This window comes from Jaculus jaculus, chromosome 10 (assembly GCF_020740685.1).
Source record: "Jaculus jaculus isolate mJacJac1 chromosome 10, mJacJac1.mat.Y.cur, whole genome shotgun sequence".
Lineage (NCBI taxonomy): Eukaryota > Metazoa > Chordata > Mammalia > Rodentia > Dipodidae > Jaculus > Jaculus jaculus.
In genome coordinates, this window is record NC_059111.1 from 76,964,141 (window position 1) to 76,984,583 (window position 20,443).

General features: G+C 42.2%; 1 protein-coding gene across 4 annotated transcripts in view; it reads left to right on the forward strand.

The window, feature by feature from the left end:
* The first annotated feature begins 16,698 nt into the window (after positions 1 to 16,698).
* Cav1 (caveolin 1) overlaps positions 16,699 to 20,443 on the forward strand; it is a 35,846-nt gene continuing 32,101 nt past the window's right edge. Inside the window, exons 1-2 of one of the 4 annotated variants that reach the window (XM_004658569.2) lie at positions 16,699 to 16,827; positions 18,110 to 18,274. In XM_004658569.2, the coding sequence (XP_004658626.1) occupies positions 16,798 to 16,827; positions 18,110 to 18,274 (195 nt within the window). In that variant the 5' untranslated portion in view covers positions 16,699 to 16,797. The other 3 variants (XM_045160962.1, XM_045160963.1, XM_045160964.1) reach the window with 3 other exon arrangements.

Consider the following 20,443-nt stretch of genomic DNA (forward strand, 5'->3'; position numbering starts at 1 on the left):
CTGTCTCAAAAAATTTCAATAGCCCCTGAGAATACCCAAGGTTTCCCTCTGGCCTCTACATGCACATATATATCAGCATTCACATATATGCACACATACGTACACAAAAAAAGTTACATCAAAGATATATGATTTTCTGGGCAAGGTGGCACACGTCTTTAATCCCAGTGCTAGGGAGGCAAAGGTAGGTGAATCGCCATGAGTTTGAGGCCACCCTGAGACCACAGAGACAGTTCCAGGTCAGACTGAGCTACAGTGAGATCCTACCTTAAAAAATGACAAAAAGATATATGATTTATATGATTACAATTATAACTGTGACTAACCTTACAATCATCATTCAAAATCTTTTGAGTACTATGCATACAGCTTTCACGATTAGTCCACTGGCACCTTTAAAAGATTCTTTGTAGCCTTATAGTAAACAATGTGCTACTCCATGTAATGCTACCCTCTCTTGTCCTGTCCAGCAAGTTTTCCCAAGCACACTGTCTAACTCCTTTTTCTATTCCTCCTCCATAGTAAGTACCTTACCTGTGCCTGCACATAAAAATTATATACAAACCTCTATTAACACTTACCACATTGTAAAACTAACCCTGTTAACTAACTCCAGTAGACTGCTAATCTTTCAAATTCCCAAATATGACTTCATCCTGGTTTCCTGGGATCCTGGAAGGGTGCCTGTGCTAAATGAGCTCAGTCAATGTTGTTTGAGTGAATGAATAAAGAACTGAGAAAAACGAAATGATTGTTGCACTGGGGGTGAAAAACACATTTTAGCTTCACCTTTTATTTACAAAAGGAGTTTGAAATAATACTGATCCAGGTAAAGTTTTCTTTTTCATCATTTTCTCACTCATGAATCACTAAATTTGGGAAACAAATCTATGAAAAGTGTATTTTCTCCTTTGGGGCAATGCATCTTACATTAGCTACTTATCTCATTGTTGTGACAAATAAATTCCTTTAAAAAGCAACTTAAAGAAAGAAGGGTTTATTTTGGCTTATGCTTTACAAATGGAAAGAGTCCATCATGGCAAGGAAGGCATGGTGGCAGGAATATGAGACACCTGGTCACATTAGCCAGGAAGCAGAGAGCAAACAGGAAGTAGAATTGGGCTATAAAACAAGACCTTCCCTCAGTGACCCAGTGCCTCCAGAAAAGCTCCACCTCCTAAAGCCCCACATATTGCCAAAGGGTATCACCTGCTGGGAAAACACATGGGCTTATGGGGAACACTCCACATTCAAACCACCACACCATTTTCTTATTTTTTAAAAGATACATATATATTTTAATCTTACGAAACTGAAAATTCTCACATTTAGAAACTTTTCTGAAAACATTCTGTTTGCTTGTTAAAGTGCTGACATTTCTTTTACTACCCTAGTAACCACTTTGAAATATACTGAAACTGAGTTTCTATATAATTTCGCACTTTAGAAAACATTCTCATACATTAGCTCATGTGAATCCATGGACAAATTAAGTAGCAGTGGAGAGATCACAGAAAATCATGGCCGTGTTTCTGTAGTTGCAACTTTATTAGGCCAAAACAGTTAAATATGATAACAGGAGTTTACAGAATTTTACAGGGTCACACAATTACTTGAAGCAACTAAGAAAAACATAGTCAGAGTTGCAATGAAAACTTATCACAACAAACGTAATTTGTCACAGATGAGAACTTGGTGCACCTCCTCCCTTCACAATAGGCCTGTATGGGAAGGGGGTACATAGAGGATGCTGGCATATCAGGTATTTAGATTGGCTCAGTTCATCTTACTATCTTCTCTCTGCTCACTCCCAACTACCAAAATGAGCAAAAGAAGGCTCTTTTGTCATGTTTTACAATCATTTTTTTTTTTTATCTACTCTCCATCCCCTTTCTTTGGATTACATTTGACATGTTACCACAGAAATCTTACTTCTGATGCTTTTTAAGTGAGAAATAACCTTAAGTAGGGTCACATTTCAATTCATTAGCAGTCATTTTTCCACAGTATGAATGGATGGTCTAAAAGGGGATACTGAACATTGCCTAAGGAGCTTACGCATGAGGAGCCCTGAGTACCCCACGAAGCCCCATACACAGATTAAAAGAGATGTCACCAAGGAAAAAGTCAGGTCAGAGAAAGCCAAGATAGGAGGCTCCAATGACATGGCATGACCTTCACACTTCACAGTTTTGTTTTTGACTACCTCTGCCTCGAATCCCTATAGTAGGGCTAGTGGAAGCTGAATAGAAGCACAGGGAGTTGAAGTCAGCAAAAGAGAATTGCTTTTGTCTTACTGAATGAAAAGGACCCTGGGAGGAAGCCTCTGGGCTCTGTGGTCACCATGTACCCTAAAGACAGTGCAGTGAGCAACACTGAAGATGAAAATGAATGATAACTGTGACCACCTGTGTCTCTTTCACCGTGCCCTGCTCTGTCATTGACGGCTGTTACTTTTCTGTAGCAAAGAAAGGACACCACAGAGCAGTTAGAGAAATCAGAGAGCACCACTTCAACAATTACCCAGAAATAGGACACAGACACCTCTCTGCCTGCACTTGGATGTGTTAGGTCACTCAGCTCAGCTGCACAGCTAGAGAAATCATTTTGCCATTATAGGAAAAGGTAAGGGCTGGAGAATGCTGCAAGAAAGGAAGACTCATGACTCAGAGGGGGAAATAGCACATAGCCAAGGGCAAATGTTTCTCTGGGACATAAATGGATCCGGAAGAGATGAGAGCAACAGGTCATCTCTGCAGCATTCTTTTCTTTCCCTGCCTCCCAGCCACTTGTCACTGAGCACCGACCAGTCACAAAGGGGTAGAGAAGGGCAGTAAGCAGGCCCAGTTTTTGAAGGCTGCAAAGCAGTTCAGCACTAGCCAACTGCTGTCTCAGCTAAGTGTTTCATTCAAACAAGGAATCCTTTGGAAAGTTGCAGGGATGAACGGGTCATGGCTCAGGGAAATAAGTGGCAAAGCATAGCACGCTTACTTTACCTAGGAGGAAAGGGCTGTAGCTTGTCATGCACATTTAACTGGGAGTTGTGCTCTTAGTTTAAGCAACAGCCGGCACATTTACTATTGTTCAGCAGCCATTAGAGGCCTTGAACTTTATCGGCATAGAAACCTTTCAACGGCTGGTCGATCATTCCTACTTTTCAGACGCTGAAGCTGATGTCCTGAGAAGTTGAGGAATTTATTCAAGATCACACTGGAAAATAGGATTTGAGCCAAGAGGTTCTGATCCTGAAGCCTGTATTCATTGTGGTAACAATGTCTGCCTTACTAGGATGTGTGTATGGTGGGTGTGGGGGGTAATGTGTGTATTGCAGAAACTTCTTCCTTTCAGCCCAAATCTTCTTTTCATTATCATTCAGTTCTATCACTTCTATTGTTCTGAGAAGCACCTTATTTCATTCTCCTTTCCAAGAACTAAGTTTCATGACCTCAGAGGTACGACACACAGAGGCTGGTATCCCTGGGCCAATCTCTCCCACCCCTTTGGTCCTTGTTCCCCTCTAGCCCTATGCCCTGCTTTCTGAGGCACAGCGTTCCCTTTCCTTGGCAAACTAAACTTTTGATGTTATACTCCAGCTAATGTCAAAAAATATTTCCCAAGTGAAATTATTCCCACCTTTTACAAGTTTCACAGTCCACTACCTTCACACAGACTTCCCGAGTATATATCACATGCACACTGATTTTCTCCTCTATAGTGTGCATGTTGACAAATACTATGTTAACAGTTAGATTAAGTTTTGTTCAGACTTATTAGAACCTGTATTTTATAACTTCTTTTATTTGGTTAGGAAATTCTTTATAATGTATCCATCCTCTAATGATATTCAACTTTGCTAGTTATTTTATTTTGTAAACCCTATATAAAATGATATTCCTACCATAAAATAATTTGAGTATAAAAAATTTTAGAGAGTAGAACAAGATGTAACATACATTTAGGTTAGTGTTTCAGTTGTATAGTGTCATGCTGCTTTTCTGTAGGTGTGCATAATGTATAAATTTAACAATAGGTATCACATTGCACTATAGAACTATATGATAATATTCCACTTTGCACACATAAAATAGGCATTTCCTTCTAATAGTCACAAGTATTGTGATTCCTACATTTATCTTTTGCTCCAATTTTTCACTCACATGTAATAAAGCAATGCTGTGCTTTGCAATAATGATTACACCAAACCCTACCATAGGGGAATGAGACTACATTGCTCAATCTTGGCCATTGCTAGCTCAGATTCGCTTAATCTCTTCTTTTGCTCTTTCTCCTCCTTCCCTGCTCATCCAGTCCTGTGAACTGAATATTTTACATGGTTTATAAGGATGAAGATCAGCAATTTTTGCTGTGGGACAAAAGAATCTCGTTGGACCACACAATATGATACTGGTTTGTTTAGAACTTTAAGTGATCGAACAAAATGTAATGTTTTTTTCCCATTTAAATTAGTAAAGTATAAGACACCAAATTAAAGAAATTATCAAATAAATATGTTTGAAATACTAACTGTTCTTATATATACTTTCTTACAAAGTGATAGTATTGAATCCATCAATATCAAAGAAGGAAGTGATATTTTATGTGGGAAACTATCACACTGAAATATATAAAAGGAAACCTAAGTTGCAATCAATCCATGCTTTTAAAGTTAAATACAGGATTGTAGAGATAGGAATGGCACATGTTTAGGGTTAGATCATATAAACAAGAGGAAAGGATAACTAGGGAATATATAGCATATTCTATTAATGTCATATGCTGTATGTACCAGGGCCATTCAAGGGTGGCAAGGGATGAATTAGAAGGATATGATCAAAGCAGTAGAAATAAAACTCCAGACAATTGTTGACTATTGTTGTATACATTTCCACATTGCTGGTGAACATCCAAACAAGACACAGTTTATAGGAGGAAGGGGTTTATTTCAGCTTACAAGTCGGGAGACGGTCCGTCTATGGCAGAAGAAGCTGGCCCCCCATTCATAAATGCAAACAGGGAGAAAAATGGCCAATAACCAGAAACACAAAAAAAGTAGCAAGCACAAAACTGGCAGCAAGCACAACCCAAGAGGCCTCAGACTGCTCTGCACACCTTTGGGCTAGACATCAGGATCTTCCCCCCAGGGACACCTCTTCCAGACAGGTGGATGGAGACCCAAGCTATAAGCTTTAATAAAATACCTGAGTCAGTAGGGGACATACATTCAAATTACCACAGCTATTATCTAAAAGAAACAAGTGAGCAATCAGCTAAATCGTGTGTGTGTGTGTTTTATTCAAACAGAAGGGAGGTCCTATGATGACCCCTGAAAAAGCATGAGATTTTTGTTTAAATTTTTTTTTTGTTCATTTTTATTTATTTATTTGAGAGTGACAGAGAGAGAGAGAGAGAGAGGCAAATAGACAGAGAGAGACAGAGAATGGGCGCGCCAGGGCCTCCAGCCACTGCAAACGAACTCCAGACGCGTGCACCCCCTTGTGCGCCTGGCTAACGTGGGTCCTGGGGAACCGAGCCTCGAACCGGGGTCCTCAGGCTTCACAGGCAAGCGCTTAATTGCTAAGCCATCTCTCCAGCCCAAGCATGAGATTTTTGATTGTGATTTATTCTAGAGCTGATTGGAGAGTCACACACAAAATGAAAAAAAAATATGGAAACAATGAATCTTGTTAAATTATTTGTTGCTACCCATAACTATATACTAAAGTTATTCAAATATGAGGGAAAGGCAAAAATGCTAAACAATAATTTTCATGGGAGAATCCTGGGAGTGATCAACACTAATCTACCAGGGACAGACACAGTGCAGGGAACACACCCTGCTGCATGGTGCACTTGGCCTTTATTCAAATATTTCCTCAAAGGAATATTTGAAATCAGCCTTAAAGTCCACTGTGAAGTCTACAAAGCAGGTTCAGGCTGGCTTTGAGCTACTTGGATGCCACCCCTAAGAAAACGTGGTGTCCTCTTTTAAAGTAAAGGTGGGTGTGCCTCAACTCTTGTTGCTCACTAGGACTGTTTTCTGAGGTATAGTTAGTGGAGCTTGGGCCTTTTCCTCAAAGAAAAAGCAAGGCTTGTTGGCTGCTGTCAAGTGTGTAATTCTTGATTTCACATTCCAAGAAGCATTCAGTTTATAGAAATGGGAAGAACTGCCAGTTCCCTGGAGCAACTTGGCCAAGGTAACGGTAGGGTCCCCCTTAAGTGATGTGATTCTTCCTTTGATTTGCTTACAAACATTTCTTTAATGTTATATTACTTCCTCTTATTGAGTTGGGATTCCATTTAAGTCATCTAGGCTGCAGTTCTGCCATTCATCCTTTAGTATGAATGTTCTTTTATGAGTTGTCTTCTGGGCACTCTCTTTTCCCCTACATTCATGCATTCATGGATTTTATATCAATTAGTGGTATTTGCTGGCATAACTTCTATCTTTTTTTCTTTCTTTCTTTCTTTCCTTCTTTCTTTCTTTCTTTCTTTCTTTCTTTCTTTCTTTTAATTGAAGAGAGAGAGAGAGAGAATTGGTGCTCTAGAACCTCAGCCACTGCAGTTGAACTCCAGACCCTTGCACAACCTAGTGGGCATGTGCCACCTTGCGCTTGCCTCACTTTTGTGCATCTAGCTTAAGTAAGATCTGGCTTCATAGGCAAGTGAACTATCTCTTCAGCCCACTGCTGTCTTTTAAAATATCTCAAAATCTAAAGTTTTTCAGGTTTCATATAAACCTAAATGGCTACTACTCAAAGATAATGAGGCAGTTTAGGGGTGGTGGGGTCCCTGAAAGTAAAAGGAAGAAATGTCCATAAAGCCGGGCATGGTGGCACACACCTTTAATCAAGCACTCAGGAGGCAGAGGTAGGAGGATCAGCATGAGGAGGCCACCCTGAGACTACATAGTGAATTCCAAACCAGCCTGGGCTATAGCAAGACCCTACTTTAAAAGAACAAGAAAGAAAAAAAGAATTGTACTTGACCTATCAGGGGAATTGGGTTCTTTGTTAAAACCTGGCAGAAATACTATCTGGACATCTGAGATGGGGGCTTAACTGACCAGCTGAGACCCCATCCAGTACACTATAGAAGACCCAAATTAGGATCTCTAGGTAGACTTTCCCATTTTCTGGGAACTTTCTCCTGCCTTACAACAGGAGCTCTGCATTCCTTCCTCCTCTTAAGTGCTATAATCTCTATAATAAAATCTTTTTAAACTTCATCTTCTATAGTCTGTCAGTGTTATTTGTAAAAATTCATAAGACAAGAAATAACCTGGAGGCCATTGATTCAGTAGAATTTTTGTGTGGCTATGAGCTTCTGGAACTCTACGTACTGAGGATAGCCCAGCCAAGAGCTAAGAAAAGCTCAGTTACTCCCAAACACACCCATAAGTCCTGTATAAATAATTTGCATATGAATTTCCCAGGGATCTTGTTAAATGAAGTATGGGTTCAGCAAATGTGGTCAGTCCTGAGGTTCTGCACTTATAGTAAGCAGCAGCAAAGGTTCTCTGAGTCACAGAGCCCTAGAAAGCAGTTTGAGGAGGAAATGAAAGAGAGATGAGAGGAGAAGACACCAACAGAGTTTGTTTGTTTGGCCCTATAAAAAGACACTGCAAGCTATCCAAATGTCAGAATGCCCTATATCGACTTTGAAACCATTCATATTCCCTCTGGGGTAAGCAGAATTGATGGAAGGCAAAAACAGCAGTAAAGAATTAGACTCCATTCACCATATGTACAAAAGCAAAGATTGCAATGACATATTTTCTCTGGAATTAAAAAAAAAAAAACCCTTATCATTATGTGAGCTAAAGTTCCCAAATAGGGGCTGAAGAGATGGCTTAGCGGCTAAGTGCTTGCCTATGAAGCCTAAGGACCCTGGTTCGAGGCTTGACTCCCCAGGACCCACGTTAGCCAGATGCACAAGGGGGCACATGAGTCTGGAGTTCGTTTGCAGTGGCTAGAAGCCCTGGCGCGCCCACTCTCCTCTCTCTCTGTACCTCTTTCTCTCTCTGTCTGTTGCTCTCAAATAAATAAATAAAAATAAACAAAAAATAAAAAAAGATAAAGTTCCCAAATAATCGCTGTATCTATTCCTTAGAATAATCTGCAAAGACCATCAATTGATGAGAATGAAAATGTAGAGAGACTAGAAGGCTGAAGGTCCATAGACAAATTATCTTGGACTATCTTAGCCCCTTGAATGGCCAATTTACCTCCACCTTCATGCCTGAACTAACATTCTGTGACCAAATAAATCCCTTAGCTTCTACCAAGCAGAATGATAAGAATGTCATCAGAGGCTTCTGAGACTGATAGAGATTTCCCCACTGTCCTGACACCAGCCTAACTATGTTTCCACCAATGTATTTGAAAAGTGCCTTGGTTGATAGCTTTATTTTGTTCTTTAAATATAAGAACATGATGAAATTGTTAATATGTTGGAGCATGGAATTTGATGTCACCTAAGTCTGTGAGCCTGGGCCATAGTCACTCATATTTGGCTACAGAATAAACTAGCTCTTATTCCCATTGAGGTGAGAGCTGTATGTTTTGTCTGGACAATTATATGATTACAAAAAGGTAACGATCTCTATGAAGACCAGACCACTTTATAGCTAATACAAAACTGCACACACACACATTAAACACTTCATGACTGAGCACCATGTCCTTGAAGCAAGTGGTATAAAGCCATACTTTCCCCCAGGTAAAAACAATTTCTGGTAGATAATTTATTTACTAGGGAAAAGTCCAAAAGGAAAGAGAGTTTCCTTTGTTAAAGAATGGAGCTCTGACTTAAAGCCAGGTGGGTCACAAAACAAAGGGCTTTTGTGAAGGCCTCCTCCCAAATATTTATGTTTGCTTAAGAAAAATATGGAAGTTTAATATCCCTTTATAATTTTGTTTTTAGGAACTATCATTTTTATTCTTTACCATTTTATTATACTCACACTGGATTTTTGTTTTGTTTTGTTTTGTTTTTGAGGTAGGGTCTCACTCTCAAGCCTAGCCTGGCCTGGAATTCACTTTGTAGTCTCAGGGTGGCCTCAAACTCTCAGCACTCCACCTACCTCTGCCTCCTGAATGCTGGAATTAAAGGCATGAACCACCACGCCTGGCTCACACTGGAATTTTTAAAAATTTATTTTGTTTATTTATTTTAGTGTGACAGACAGAGAGAGAAAGAGGCAGATAGAGAGAAAGAGAGAGAGAATAGGTGTGCCAGGGCCTCCAGCCACTGCAAACAAACTCCAGACCCATGCGCCCCCTTGTGCATCTGGCTAATGTGGGTCCTGGGGAATCGAACCTCGAACTGGGGTCCTTAGGCTTCACAGGCAAGTGTTTAACTTCTAAGCCATCTCTCCAGCCCACACTGGAATTTTTAATTTAACTTTATGAAAATTAAAGTGTGTAGTTTTCTCATATGATTTAAGAAGTTCTTTTGGTATTCTACACAGTAGCATATATCTTAGTGATGTTAAATTACATTGCATTTATAGTATGTTATCTCATACTATAGCATGTGTTATATTTGGCAAATATTTACAATGTATTCATATTTCCAAAGGAAGCTATCATAATTTAGTTTGCTTGAACAGGAAAAAATAATAGTCATCATTGCAGAAATAAATATTCTACTTCACTCAACTAGAAGAGCTGTAATAACTGTGTCACCTCTTGATCTCTCCTCTTCTCTCTCTCCTCCTAACTGAATTCTTTCTTTTCTCCAACTACTTACTTGAACAAACATTATCCTAAAGAGTGGATATTTGGGTATGGCTATTCTAAACCAGTTAGTAAGATTTCTTATGTCACCATTATGAAATAATGATGAATCTGAAATTTTACATGGGCTCTGATCTGGAAGTTTCTGCCCCTGTAGTCTGTCTGAACTGTAATCTCAGGCAGGTACTTATAACAGTTTCATTTGCAAAGTGAAGGGGTAGAAGAAAGATTGTGGCACACCTGAATTCTATCCTGGGAATGTACCTGGGCCAATTCCACTCTACTGGTGAAATGAATGGTAAAAGAAATCTTTGGAAAAGCATTGTTTGTTAGAAAATTCTGAAATATGCAAGCTGACACTCAAAAGATTAGCTCTCAGTTAACCAAAATCAACCACTCTTCTGAGCTTCATCTTGAAATGCCTCAGAGGAAAGGTAATTACTAATATTTTAAAGTTGATTGTCAACTGTTGTAAAGTCATATTTTGTTTGAAAGCAAGAGAGTGCTGACTTATCTGGACCTCCTCTCTGAGGCCCTTTGCCAAGTCTTATATTTGAGAGTACAAGTTAGCAAATGCAAATAGAAGTGTGCACTTGAATTTAAAATCAGAGATTTTGTGGTTTGCTGCCAGTAGTCTAACGAGAAGATTTAAAAAACTGTTTTTGCTTATGTATGTATGTATGTATGTATGTATGTATGTATGCATGCATGTATGTATGTATTATTTGTGTATGTATACTCATAAGGCTTCTTGCCCCAGATAACTTTTTGAGATTCAGAGAAGAGAGCTACTAGTAATTCCTGTTCATGAATCCAGCCCATGCTGGTAGCAACCCTCTAGAATTTGTCTGCACAGAAACTCTGTTCTCTCTACCACACTCACCATGAGCTGCTCTGGGATCCTGCATCAGGTCAGACATCTCAGATTACTGTAGCCCCAAGGAAGGGAGAGGGGTTGTAAGAAAGCATTGCTGGTCCTATGCTAGTCAGTTACCATCACTGTAACAAATATCACAACTAATCAAGTTATAAAGAGAAAGGTTACACTGGTTCATTTTTACCAGGTTAGTAAATGGTCAGTTGGCCAGTGGCTTTTGGTCTAGTGAAGAAGCAACACATTGTTGTGGGAGAACATAGCATAGTAAAACTATTCACTTCAGATCAGGAAGTTGAAAAAGATGAAGTGGAGGTGGCTGGAGTTCCACAACCCACAAGAGATTTCCCACAATGACCTAAATACCTCACTTTGTCATGTTTCCACCACTTCTCACTAGACTAACCTATAGGGCTAGGGAGATGGCCCTTGCTGAACATACATGAAGAATCGAGTTCAGATTCTCAGCTCCCGTGTAATTGTCAGGAAACATGGTGGTCAGCCTGCACCCTAGGCCTTGGGTGGGAGAAAGAGCGCATCTCTCAGGCAAGCTGGCTAGCTGGACTAGCCCTGTTGATAAGCTCTGTGTTCAAGTCATGTCTCAGTAAATAAAAGTGGAAAGCAATGAAGAAAGACACCTAATATCAAACCCTGGCCTCCTTATGCACACACACACGTTGTACATGGGCACTTGCGCATGCATGCACCCACAAATATGGGAAAATGTATACACACATGCACAGCATGCACACACACATCCAGATTATAACGGCCCCTAAAGGGCACATTTGAAAGACCACGAAGGACAGGGCAGGCATGCCCAGTGCCTGAGGACAGACAGATGAGGTGTTTGTCAGCAGTTGTCAAGAAGCAAAGCAAAGAACCAGACCCTCCTCCACCAGCCCACTGAAAGACTTCCTGGCAATTTAGATGCAAACATGAAATCGTGCAGAAAACTGGAAGTGCCTGCAATGGAGCCTCTGCCACCTGAAGGAATGGGAATTTGTAGGAAAATTTAAGTTCATTTATAGAAAAAGAGAGTTGCAGTCCACCAGGGACTTTAACTGTGTCCAGCATATTCTCCACACAAAAACTCTAAAGCAAATAAGGAATAAAACAAAATGATCATACCTCATTAAGCTGGATGGTGGATGTTCATAACTTAATTTGCTATGTTTTGGATGGTTGAGCTATTGTACAATAAAAATAATATGGAGCAAAATAAGATTTTTTTCTGCTCTTGAATTTGTGGGCCAGGAGTTACTGGTGTCTATTTTCAGTTAGACAGTTTTCTTGGTACATCAGCTGTGTCACCTCATTAAATGTCCACAGCACCCCTGATGGCTATACAGCAGTTATGCTTTCTGTTTACCAGATAAGAAAAGTAAAGCTAATTTGTGTAAATAGCATGAACATATGACAGTCAGGGTATGATGAACAGGAAGACTTTTAAAAATATAGATGTAGTTAATTGCTTAGGTTGTTGGTTGTTTTTCAGTAAACAGGAAAAATATCATTAAAATATTGAGAGTCTAGGGCAGTGGTTCAGTGGATAACTCACTTGCCAACTAAAAAACGAGGACCTGAGTTCAGATCCCTAACACTCATGTAAATACTGTGTGGGCCTGGTGGCACATCAATAATCCAACGTTCTTTGAGATAAGGACAGCAAATCCCTGCATAGCTAGGTTAGCTGAATCAGTGAGCCCTGGGTTCAAGTAAGAGGCCCTGCCTCAGTAAATAAGATAGACAGCAATAAAGGAAGACATCGAACATCAACATCTGGACAATGCATGCACTTGCACACACAAACACACACACAAATACGCATACACCATATAAGTATGCATACATACATGCTTACACACTACACACATCTACACATGAAAAAAATAAAATAAAATACTGAAAGTACAGCTAGGTATGATGGCACAGGCCTGGAATCCCAGCACTTGGAAAGTTCAGGAGTTCAAGGGAATTTTGAGGCCAACCTGAACTACAGGAGACCTGGTCTCAAAAAAAAGAAAGAAAGAAAGAAAGAAGGAAAGAAAGAAAGAAGGAAAGAAAGAAAGAAAACAGGGCTGGAAACATGGCTTAACAGTTAAGGTGCTTTCCTGCAAAGCCAAAGGACCCAAGTTTGATTCCCCAGTGCCCATGTAAAGCCAGATGGACAAGGTGACTCATGTTTCAGGAGTTCGTTTGCCGTGGATGGAGGCCTTACTGTGCCAATTCCCTTTCTCTATCTTACTCTTCCACTTTCTCTCTCTCTCTCTCTCTCAAATAAATAAAAACAATGAAAACCTAAATTAAGAAATAGCTAAAGTAAAAATATCAAACAAAAGAAGCTTTCAACTAGGCCTTCAAGAAAGACAACAAAATGTGGAAAATTTTCATTGGTATACCATTACTTCCCAAGTATAGAAATGGAAGCTATGGGAAGAAAGTTTGATTGGAATTGAGTGAACAGAGGAAGTTTCAAAGGTATATTAGATACTAATAGCAATGAAACATTCAGCTGAACAGAGATGTTAAGACTCCTGGCACACTTGTATACTTGCATGTCATTAATCAAGTCTCTAACATCTACCCCATTCCCTCCTGTCTTCTCCGGAGAACTCAGAAAGTTCTGATGATCCAGCACCTAACAAACAGTGACCTGAGATGAGTCCCAGGATGGCTCTTAAAATCTAGAATGACTGATGTGTGGCTATGTCATGCCAATCATATATAAACAATTATATCATGGCTAGAGAGATGGCTATGCAGTTAAGGCAAAACCTAACAAGCCAGGTTCAACTCCTCACTACCCATGTAAAGCCAGATGCACAGAGTGGTGCATGCATCTGGAATTTGTGTGCAGTGACTAGAAGCCCTAGCACCTGTGTTCATATTCTCTCCCTCTCTCTTCCCTTACAAATAAATAATAATTAATTAAAGAAAAATGTTTATATCATCCTGGTTATAAATCCTCATTTATAAGCTATTTTACAATTTTTTTCTTTTACATTTTTAATGCATTTATTTGAGAGATACAGCACTACAGCAGACAGAGAATGGGTACCCCAGGGCCTCCATCTATTGAAAATGAACTCGATGCATGCACCACCTTGTGCATCTGGCTTAAGTGGGTCCTAAGGAATCAAACCTTGGTCCTTTGGCCTTTTGGATAAATAGTTTAACTGCCAAGTCATCTTTCCAGCCCCTTCAATCTCTTTTCTAAACTCACTAATTAAGACACATGTGAGGATTCTTAAGTCCCTGCATGTTGGAGAATATTGGAAAGATTCCCACTTCTTAACATCATTGATACCATGGTACATGTTAAAACCTTAGGCCTTTAATCACAGAGTGGGAATAACATTAAGCTAGCTGAGAACCCACCGTGGTGGAAATAAGAAGAGGAAGCCATGCCAGGAAGAACAGGCAGGGAAAGAGAGATGAGAATGCAGAAATCAACTAGCTCACAATTTTGCCATGATCAGACCTTGGGTCCCACAACTTAATAGCAATTACAGTCATTCATCACCTTTGAAGTCTGCCCTTATCAGACAAAAATTCTTCAGGATGAATATATTTAGTGTATATAAGCTTTGGTTTCTCCATCTCTCAGATGGCTGTGTTGGATGATCAATGAATCATTTAGTTCTATATATCTAGTGACATATAATGCAAAGATTGACCTTCAATGTTGCTTTTGTATAAAAAAAAAGAGGGTGAATGAGTTGCCATCTACCCATTTTCAGTAAATGATTTGGAGAAAGTTATTAACTTGCTTTCAAGCTTAATGTTATCTGTATGGGCATCAAAGAAAAAATGGTTGCATCATTTACTTACTTCAAATCTTTTACCTAAGCTCACAAGGTCCTGCAACGATATTTCTCAGGAGGTTGGAATGGTTCCTCCAAGTCAGCTATTATAGCCACAGTAAGATCTGTTTCTGTTTGGTGCCAGCGTCCTGTTGGGGCAGGTTACTTAGACAGCTTGTGGTTTTTCCACTCATTAGGAATTCATTTCAGCGTTGACAACGCTTCACTGATCACCATGGCTCTGTGTGCTGATGGTGCTTCCACCTGGCTGCGGCCTTCTCCAGGGCCTGGGCTTTCCCTTTGCTGAGGACTCCTTCAAGCATTCATGGAGGGGCCTCTCACAAAGTCAGGTCCGGCTTGTATGCAAGACAAGCTCTCTCCCCATTCCTGTTGACTTTTTTTCCGCAGTCAAAATTACTCACTGCAGCTGAACACAGAAAAACAATAGATGGGAAATGGTTTCTACATTTTTTCCATAGAACAAAACCACCAACTGCTTTGTACCAAAGGTCCATGAAGGAAGGTTTATAGGAATGGAACTCTTTAAACGCACATAAGAGGAAGACTGGTCAAGATGGATGGGAGGAGGCAGAGAACTTTGCTAGTTGATCAGGTGTGTCAGCACACAATTCGAACAAAAAATTCAGAAAACAACAATTTAGCAGGGATAAAATAAAGAAAAATCCAACATTTAAAGATCTTTGTTCTTCTACTGAGGAATACTCAGTGCAAAGTCACATTATATCTGTGGCACTGACATTTTCCTAATTAAAATTGTTCTTTTTTATTTACAACTTTCTGCTAATTATCCTGATTTAATCATGTGTTGAAATATCACACTGTACCCTGAAAATATGTAATTATTACATGCTAATGAAAAATAATGAACTCAAAACCAGGCTTGTCATTTTTGTTGTCAGAAATAGTTCACTCTTATATCTTCTCAAATTTTCATGACTTCTCCCCAGCTAGATGACAGAAGATTTCAGGGGTCCTCTCTCTATTTTCAGGAGTCCATTCTCTATTTCCTTCCCAGTGGCAGATTCCCCCTCTAGACAGCCAAACACTTAAATTTTAACAGTAACCTTTCTGATGTATACCCAGCTTTTTCATTTCTAGTAAATGCCAATTCTTTTTATTCATAGTTATGTACACAGTGTGTGTATGACCTTGATGGTGCCATCGTTAGCCTCCTCCCTGTCCTTCTGTGCTTCTATACTACAAGGAAGAGAGATGCCAAGATTCAGAAACAAATCAATGTTTTAATTGCTAACATTTCAGAAAGTTGATTTGTACAAAACCAAAAAATTGTTTCCTCACACAGCCAAGCATATGTTTGAAAAATTAACCTTCTAGGGCTGGGGATATAACTCAGTGGTAGTGTTTATCAATAGTTAGCATGTACAAGATCTTGGGTATGATCCCCAGCACAGCAGAAAAAACTCTTTTCCGGTAATGAACTTAAAGCTCTAATTAAAGTCTTGTACAATACAAACATTCAAAGTGTTTTATACTATGGAAAAACCCAGTGGCATCAGTTTCTTTCCTTCCAGAAGATCAATAATAAAAATAATAAATAAGAAAATAAATATAATAGTAAAGTTAAACATTTTCATTTCTTGTTTCACAACATTCTGGAGTTGTTTCAGAAGCAGGTGTGAAACATTAAACTAGGCACCCATTCGTCTCCAAGTTTCTATCCACACCGTCTGTAAACTATTATCACCCCAAGCCTGCCACACACAGTCACCCACCCAGATTCGTGTTTGGATGAAAGGTAATGTATGGACAGCTTACTAGCCATTTCTCATCCCTTCCTATATGAAACAGAGACAGTTATGTCTTGGGCAGCAAAGGAACATGGGATAAGGGGAAGCAATGGCTTAGGATCTGGGCAGAAATTTTTTCTGCCACCCCAAATGCCCATACTGGGCATCTCTGCTAGGCTTTTTTTTTTTTTGGCTTCCTCCACCCTGCTGGGATGATGCACCAGGAAAACATTTGCTCTCCCTGGGATGCCTCCCCGTGGTTTATAGCTGGGAAAATGTTGCCCCGGGACTAAAATATCTGCCCAAACAGCCCAGCATTGATGAAGGCTTTCTCACTCGCTCTTGGCTCTCCCCGCGGGCGCTCCCCGCCCTCTACTGCCAGAACTTTGGGGATGTGCCTGGACCGGGCGCAGCGCACGTCCCCGCCAACTGCGCACAGAACAAACCCCTGGCCAACAGCCAGGAGACTCCCTCCTGGCCACCGCCCCCAGCCAGCGCCTCTCCCCCCCCCCCCCTCCATCTCCATACAATACAAGATCTTCCTTCCTCAGTTCCCTTAAATCACAGCCTAGGGAAACCTCCTCGGAGCCGGCACCCAGCCACGCGCCAGCATGTCTGGGGGCAAATACGTAGACTCGGAGGTAGGCTGGGGTGCCGGCGGGCGGGCGGGGAGTGCCTGCTTGTGCTATCTCCCACTCCAGATGCCCCGGCTGCTTGCCCGGCCCCGGCCCTCACCGCCACGCTCCTCTAGCCTCTGGCACCGCCAAGGAATGGACCAGGGAGGGGAGGAGGTGAAGAGAAGCCAGGAATGTCTTAGGTGTTCCTTTGTGGAGGGGACCAGGGGAACCCAGAACGCGGAGTCCCTCTGGATATTCCCGATGGCAGACAGGCTTTCGGAGCAAGACCGGGGTGTGTGTGCCCTGGTTGCTGGAGCCCAGGACCCACTTGAAGGCGGGAGCTGAAGTGCAGGGTGGCGGGTCATTTGCCTGATCTGTCAGTGGACACCAGGCGCCTGCCCGGGTCTGGGCTGGGCTGGACTGGGCGGCGGTGTGCGTGTGTTTGCGCTTTCAAAGTTCTTGGGCCATCTCAGGAATTCTTCTTGGCTGGGGGAGGAGGTTGGCGGGGGGTGTTTTGAGGTGAGGGGAGGTAGGACTTCCTTTCCCCAATGGTCCTGCCATTGGCAAACACTTCTTGGCGCTCAGATTTCGGTTCCCAAAAGCGTCCAACCCACAGCCTGGAAGTGACCCAAGGGGGGGGGGTCGGGGGTCGGGGGGTCGTGCAAGTGGCTTTCCATTCTAGGTGGGCATTTAGGGGGTCCCGCACATTGGCTCTCCCCAGTGATAGGAGGTTTTCGGGATAAGGACCCCCCGGCCATGACTACATGAGAATAGGAGGAGAAACCGTGCAGTGATAAAAAGGAGTCTAGGTAGGGTGGGGAGCGCGACAGGTGTCAGGGGCGCCCGCCCAGTGCAGATGGTCCGCCAGGATCTTAAGGATCGTGGGACGGGGTTCACGGGGTCGGGGCGCGACGGCAGAGCAGGTGAAGCTCTGGGGCTGAGGGTAGCCGGAGGGAAGAAGACCGGGAGAGCGGCGGCGCCGGGGGTCGCGGGCGGGAGCCTCGGGCCGGGCGGTCGGGCGCCGAGGGCTTCGCCCTGACCCCTGGCGGCGGGCGGGGGAGGCCGGCCTCGGGCCTGGTACCGAGCAAGGGGTGTGGTGTCCTCCCCGGGCCTCTTAAAAAGCTGGCGGCGCGCAGGAGTCTTCTGTGCGCCAAGCTTGCGCTGCGGCAGCGGCTACCCCGACTCAGAACTGCAGCACTAGACCCCGCCACCACCCCTGACGACTGCTCACGCTGGTTTTCCTTTCCCAACTTTTCTTCCCACCACCGTTGCCGCCCTCCGCTTCCTGGCTGCCCGCCCTCCGCAGGGACATCTCTACACGGTTCCCATCCGGGAACAGGGCAACATCTACAAGCCCAACAACAAGGCCATGGCCGACGAGGTGAACGAGAAGCAAGTGTACGACGCGCACACCAAGGAGATCGACCTGGTCAACCGCGACCCCAAGCACCTCAACGACGACGTGGTCAAGGTAAGCCTACACAGGTGGCAGGGCCGCTGCCCGGGACCCGCTGCCCTTCTCTGCCAGTCATTGTGCAGCCTTGCTAGAAGTCTACCCCCGACACACACCCCTTCCGGGGGGCTTGGTTGTGGGGAGCTCCTGGGGGAGTCAGAAATGTGGCATCTCCATCCTCCTCCCATTGGTTCCTGCAGCTGGAGTTTAGCTAAAGTGAAGTTTGGAGTTCACAGAACTACACTTTTCTCCTGCCAAAATAACCTTCTGACCTCAGCCATAGATGGGTCCACGCTTCTTGGAAAGGGGAGTTTGTGCTGCGCTTGCCAAGTCCGGGGAAGGGTCACCTTTCCACATGAAATTATGGTGGTAAAATAATCGTATAGGGTTTTGTGGCAAGAGTGAAAGTCATAATATGGAGATACTCCCTGATAAAATAATCTGAAGTGATTCTCTCAAAAATAATTGAATGGATGGAAATGTTTAAGGCTATTGATCATATATGTAGACATATACACAAGTGTTATATGTACTAATTACATATATATTGGAAGGGTCTCTAACTATAAAAACTAAGCCAATTTATCAAACCTAAAGTAATCTCCTCTGGATATCTCTATAGTGAATATGTAAATCAGCCTGCCCTGAATTAAAAGGACATTTAGGTTAGAGTTTTTTTTTTTTTTTTTCATGTTTAGAGTGTGTTTGGTGGAATTAAAAGTACATCACCTTCCTAGGTTACTGGCCAAACGTGGATATGACAAAGTGGTCTGTGCTTTTTAAAAAATATATATTATCACAAAGTTACTCACCTTTGACTCCTTTAGCAAATCTAGTGGAAGGGATTTACTGTCTGAATCTCAGTGGATTGGGCAATCATGAACTTGCACTGTCTTGGCAGAGAGTTTCTTTGAGTGGCAGGAGGGCCACGGAAACTCCTAGCCTCTGGGGTGTCATTGCAAAGGTTCTGCTCAACCCATGAGCCGCCAATGAGGTACTCAATAAACTTCCACTCTAACCTCCTACAAATGGGAGGAGCTCCGGTGCACACTGCATTTGCCTTTATGAATAATGTATTTCAGGGAGAGAGAAGCAGTCTAACCTGCAACTGGAAGAAACATGTAGCTGATGAATCCACTCTCTGGGCTTGCTGGCGAAGGAAAAAGGAAAATTGGACTATTTGTAGATCTTTCTCCTAGCCAGATTATGGGCTGCTTAGAAGCAGCAGCAGCAACAACAGTTCCTTATAAACTACCAGTTGAATTTGCTTTAAACAATTATTTCTTAAAAGCATTTCCTTAAGTGGGGACAGCACGCTGGCTTTTTCCTCTTCATGCACAGGTCTGACAAGGAAGAGAGTGGGCAGGGAAAGAACAGCCTTTAGTCACCCCCACCCCTTCACTCGATCCTCCCAGCTATTGCTCTGTGTTGGGAGCGGGATTCCCTGGAGCAAACCAACCTCCTGGGATGAGTCAGAAAGGCCTACCATGTGGATGTGGGTCTCCACACATAGCATGACTAAGTGGAGAAAGAAAGGCTCCACTGGGAAAAGAGACTTCAACACAGATGGAAAAAAAGCATAACAGGCTTGGAGGAAATAGCAGTTTACAAAACAGCTTTTCAAAGAGCAAGTGTGGGGATCCTCAAATTAAAGAAATTAAAAAGAAAGAGTTATAGCAAGCCCCTGCTGGCCTAAAGAAACAGAAGTCAGCCTAATTCTATATTCTTCATTCTTCTATGGCATTCTATTCTTCATAATTCTATGGGCAAAACAAAAAAGTCAGGCAAGCAAGAAAAGTCTACCTTGAAAAGAATTTGATACAACCACTTAAACAGCTTGCCTGCCTAAAAGGACTTCAGAGAATGCCCTGCCTAGGCTTTAACTGTACATGGTGGCCACACAGTGTGAGCTCATCTTCCATGCTATGTGGTTCAGGCTGCCCTTATTCCTGACTCACCTGCCTCCATCTGCCAAGTACTAGGATGAGGGCCCTAGCCACCAGGCCTGACTGAGACTTCAGTTTTTTTAGTCTACAACCAAATGTAATGAAAGGAATACGGTTGATCATATTTCTACTGTAAGAGGTCAGCAAATAATGAAGTTCCATAAGTTTTACTTTGAGTACCTAGAGATCTTAACATAATAAATACATAAGAACCTTTATCATGAATGCATGGTAGTTTATA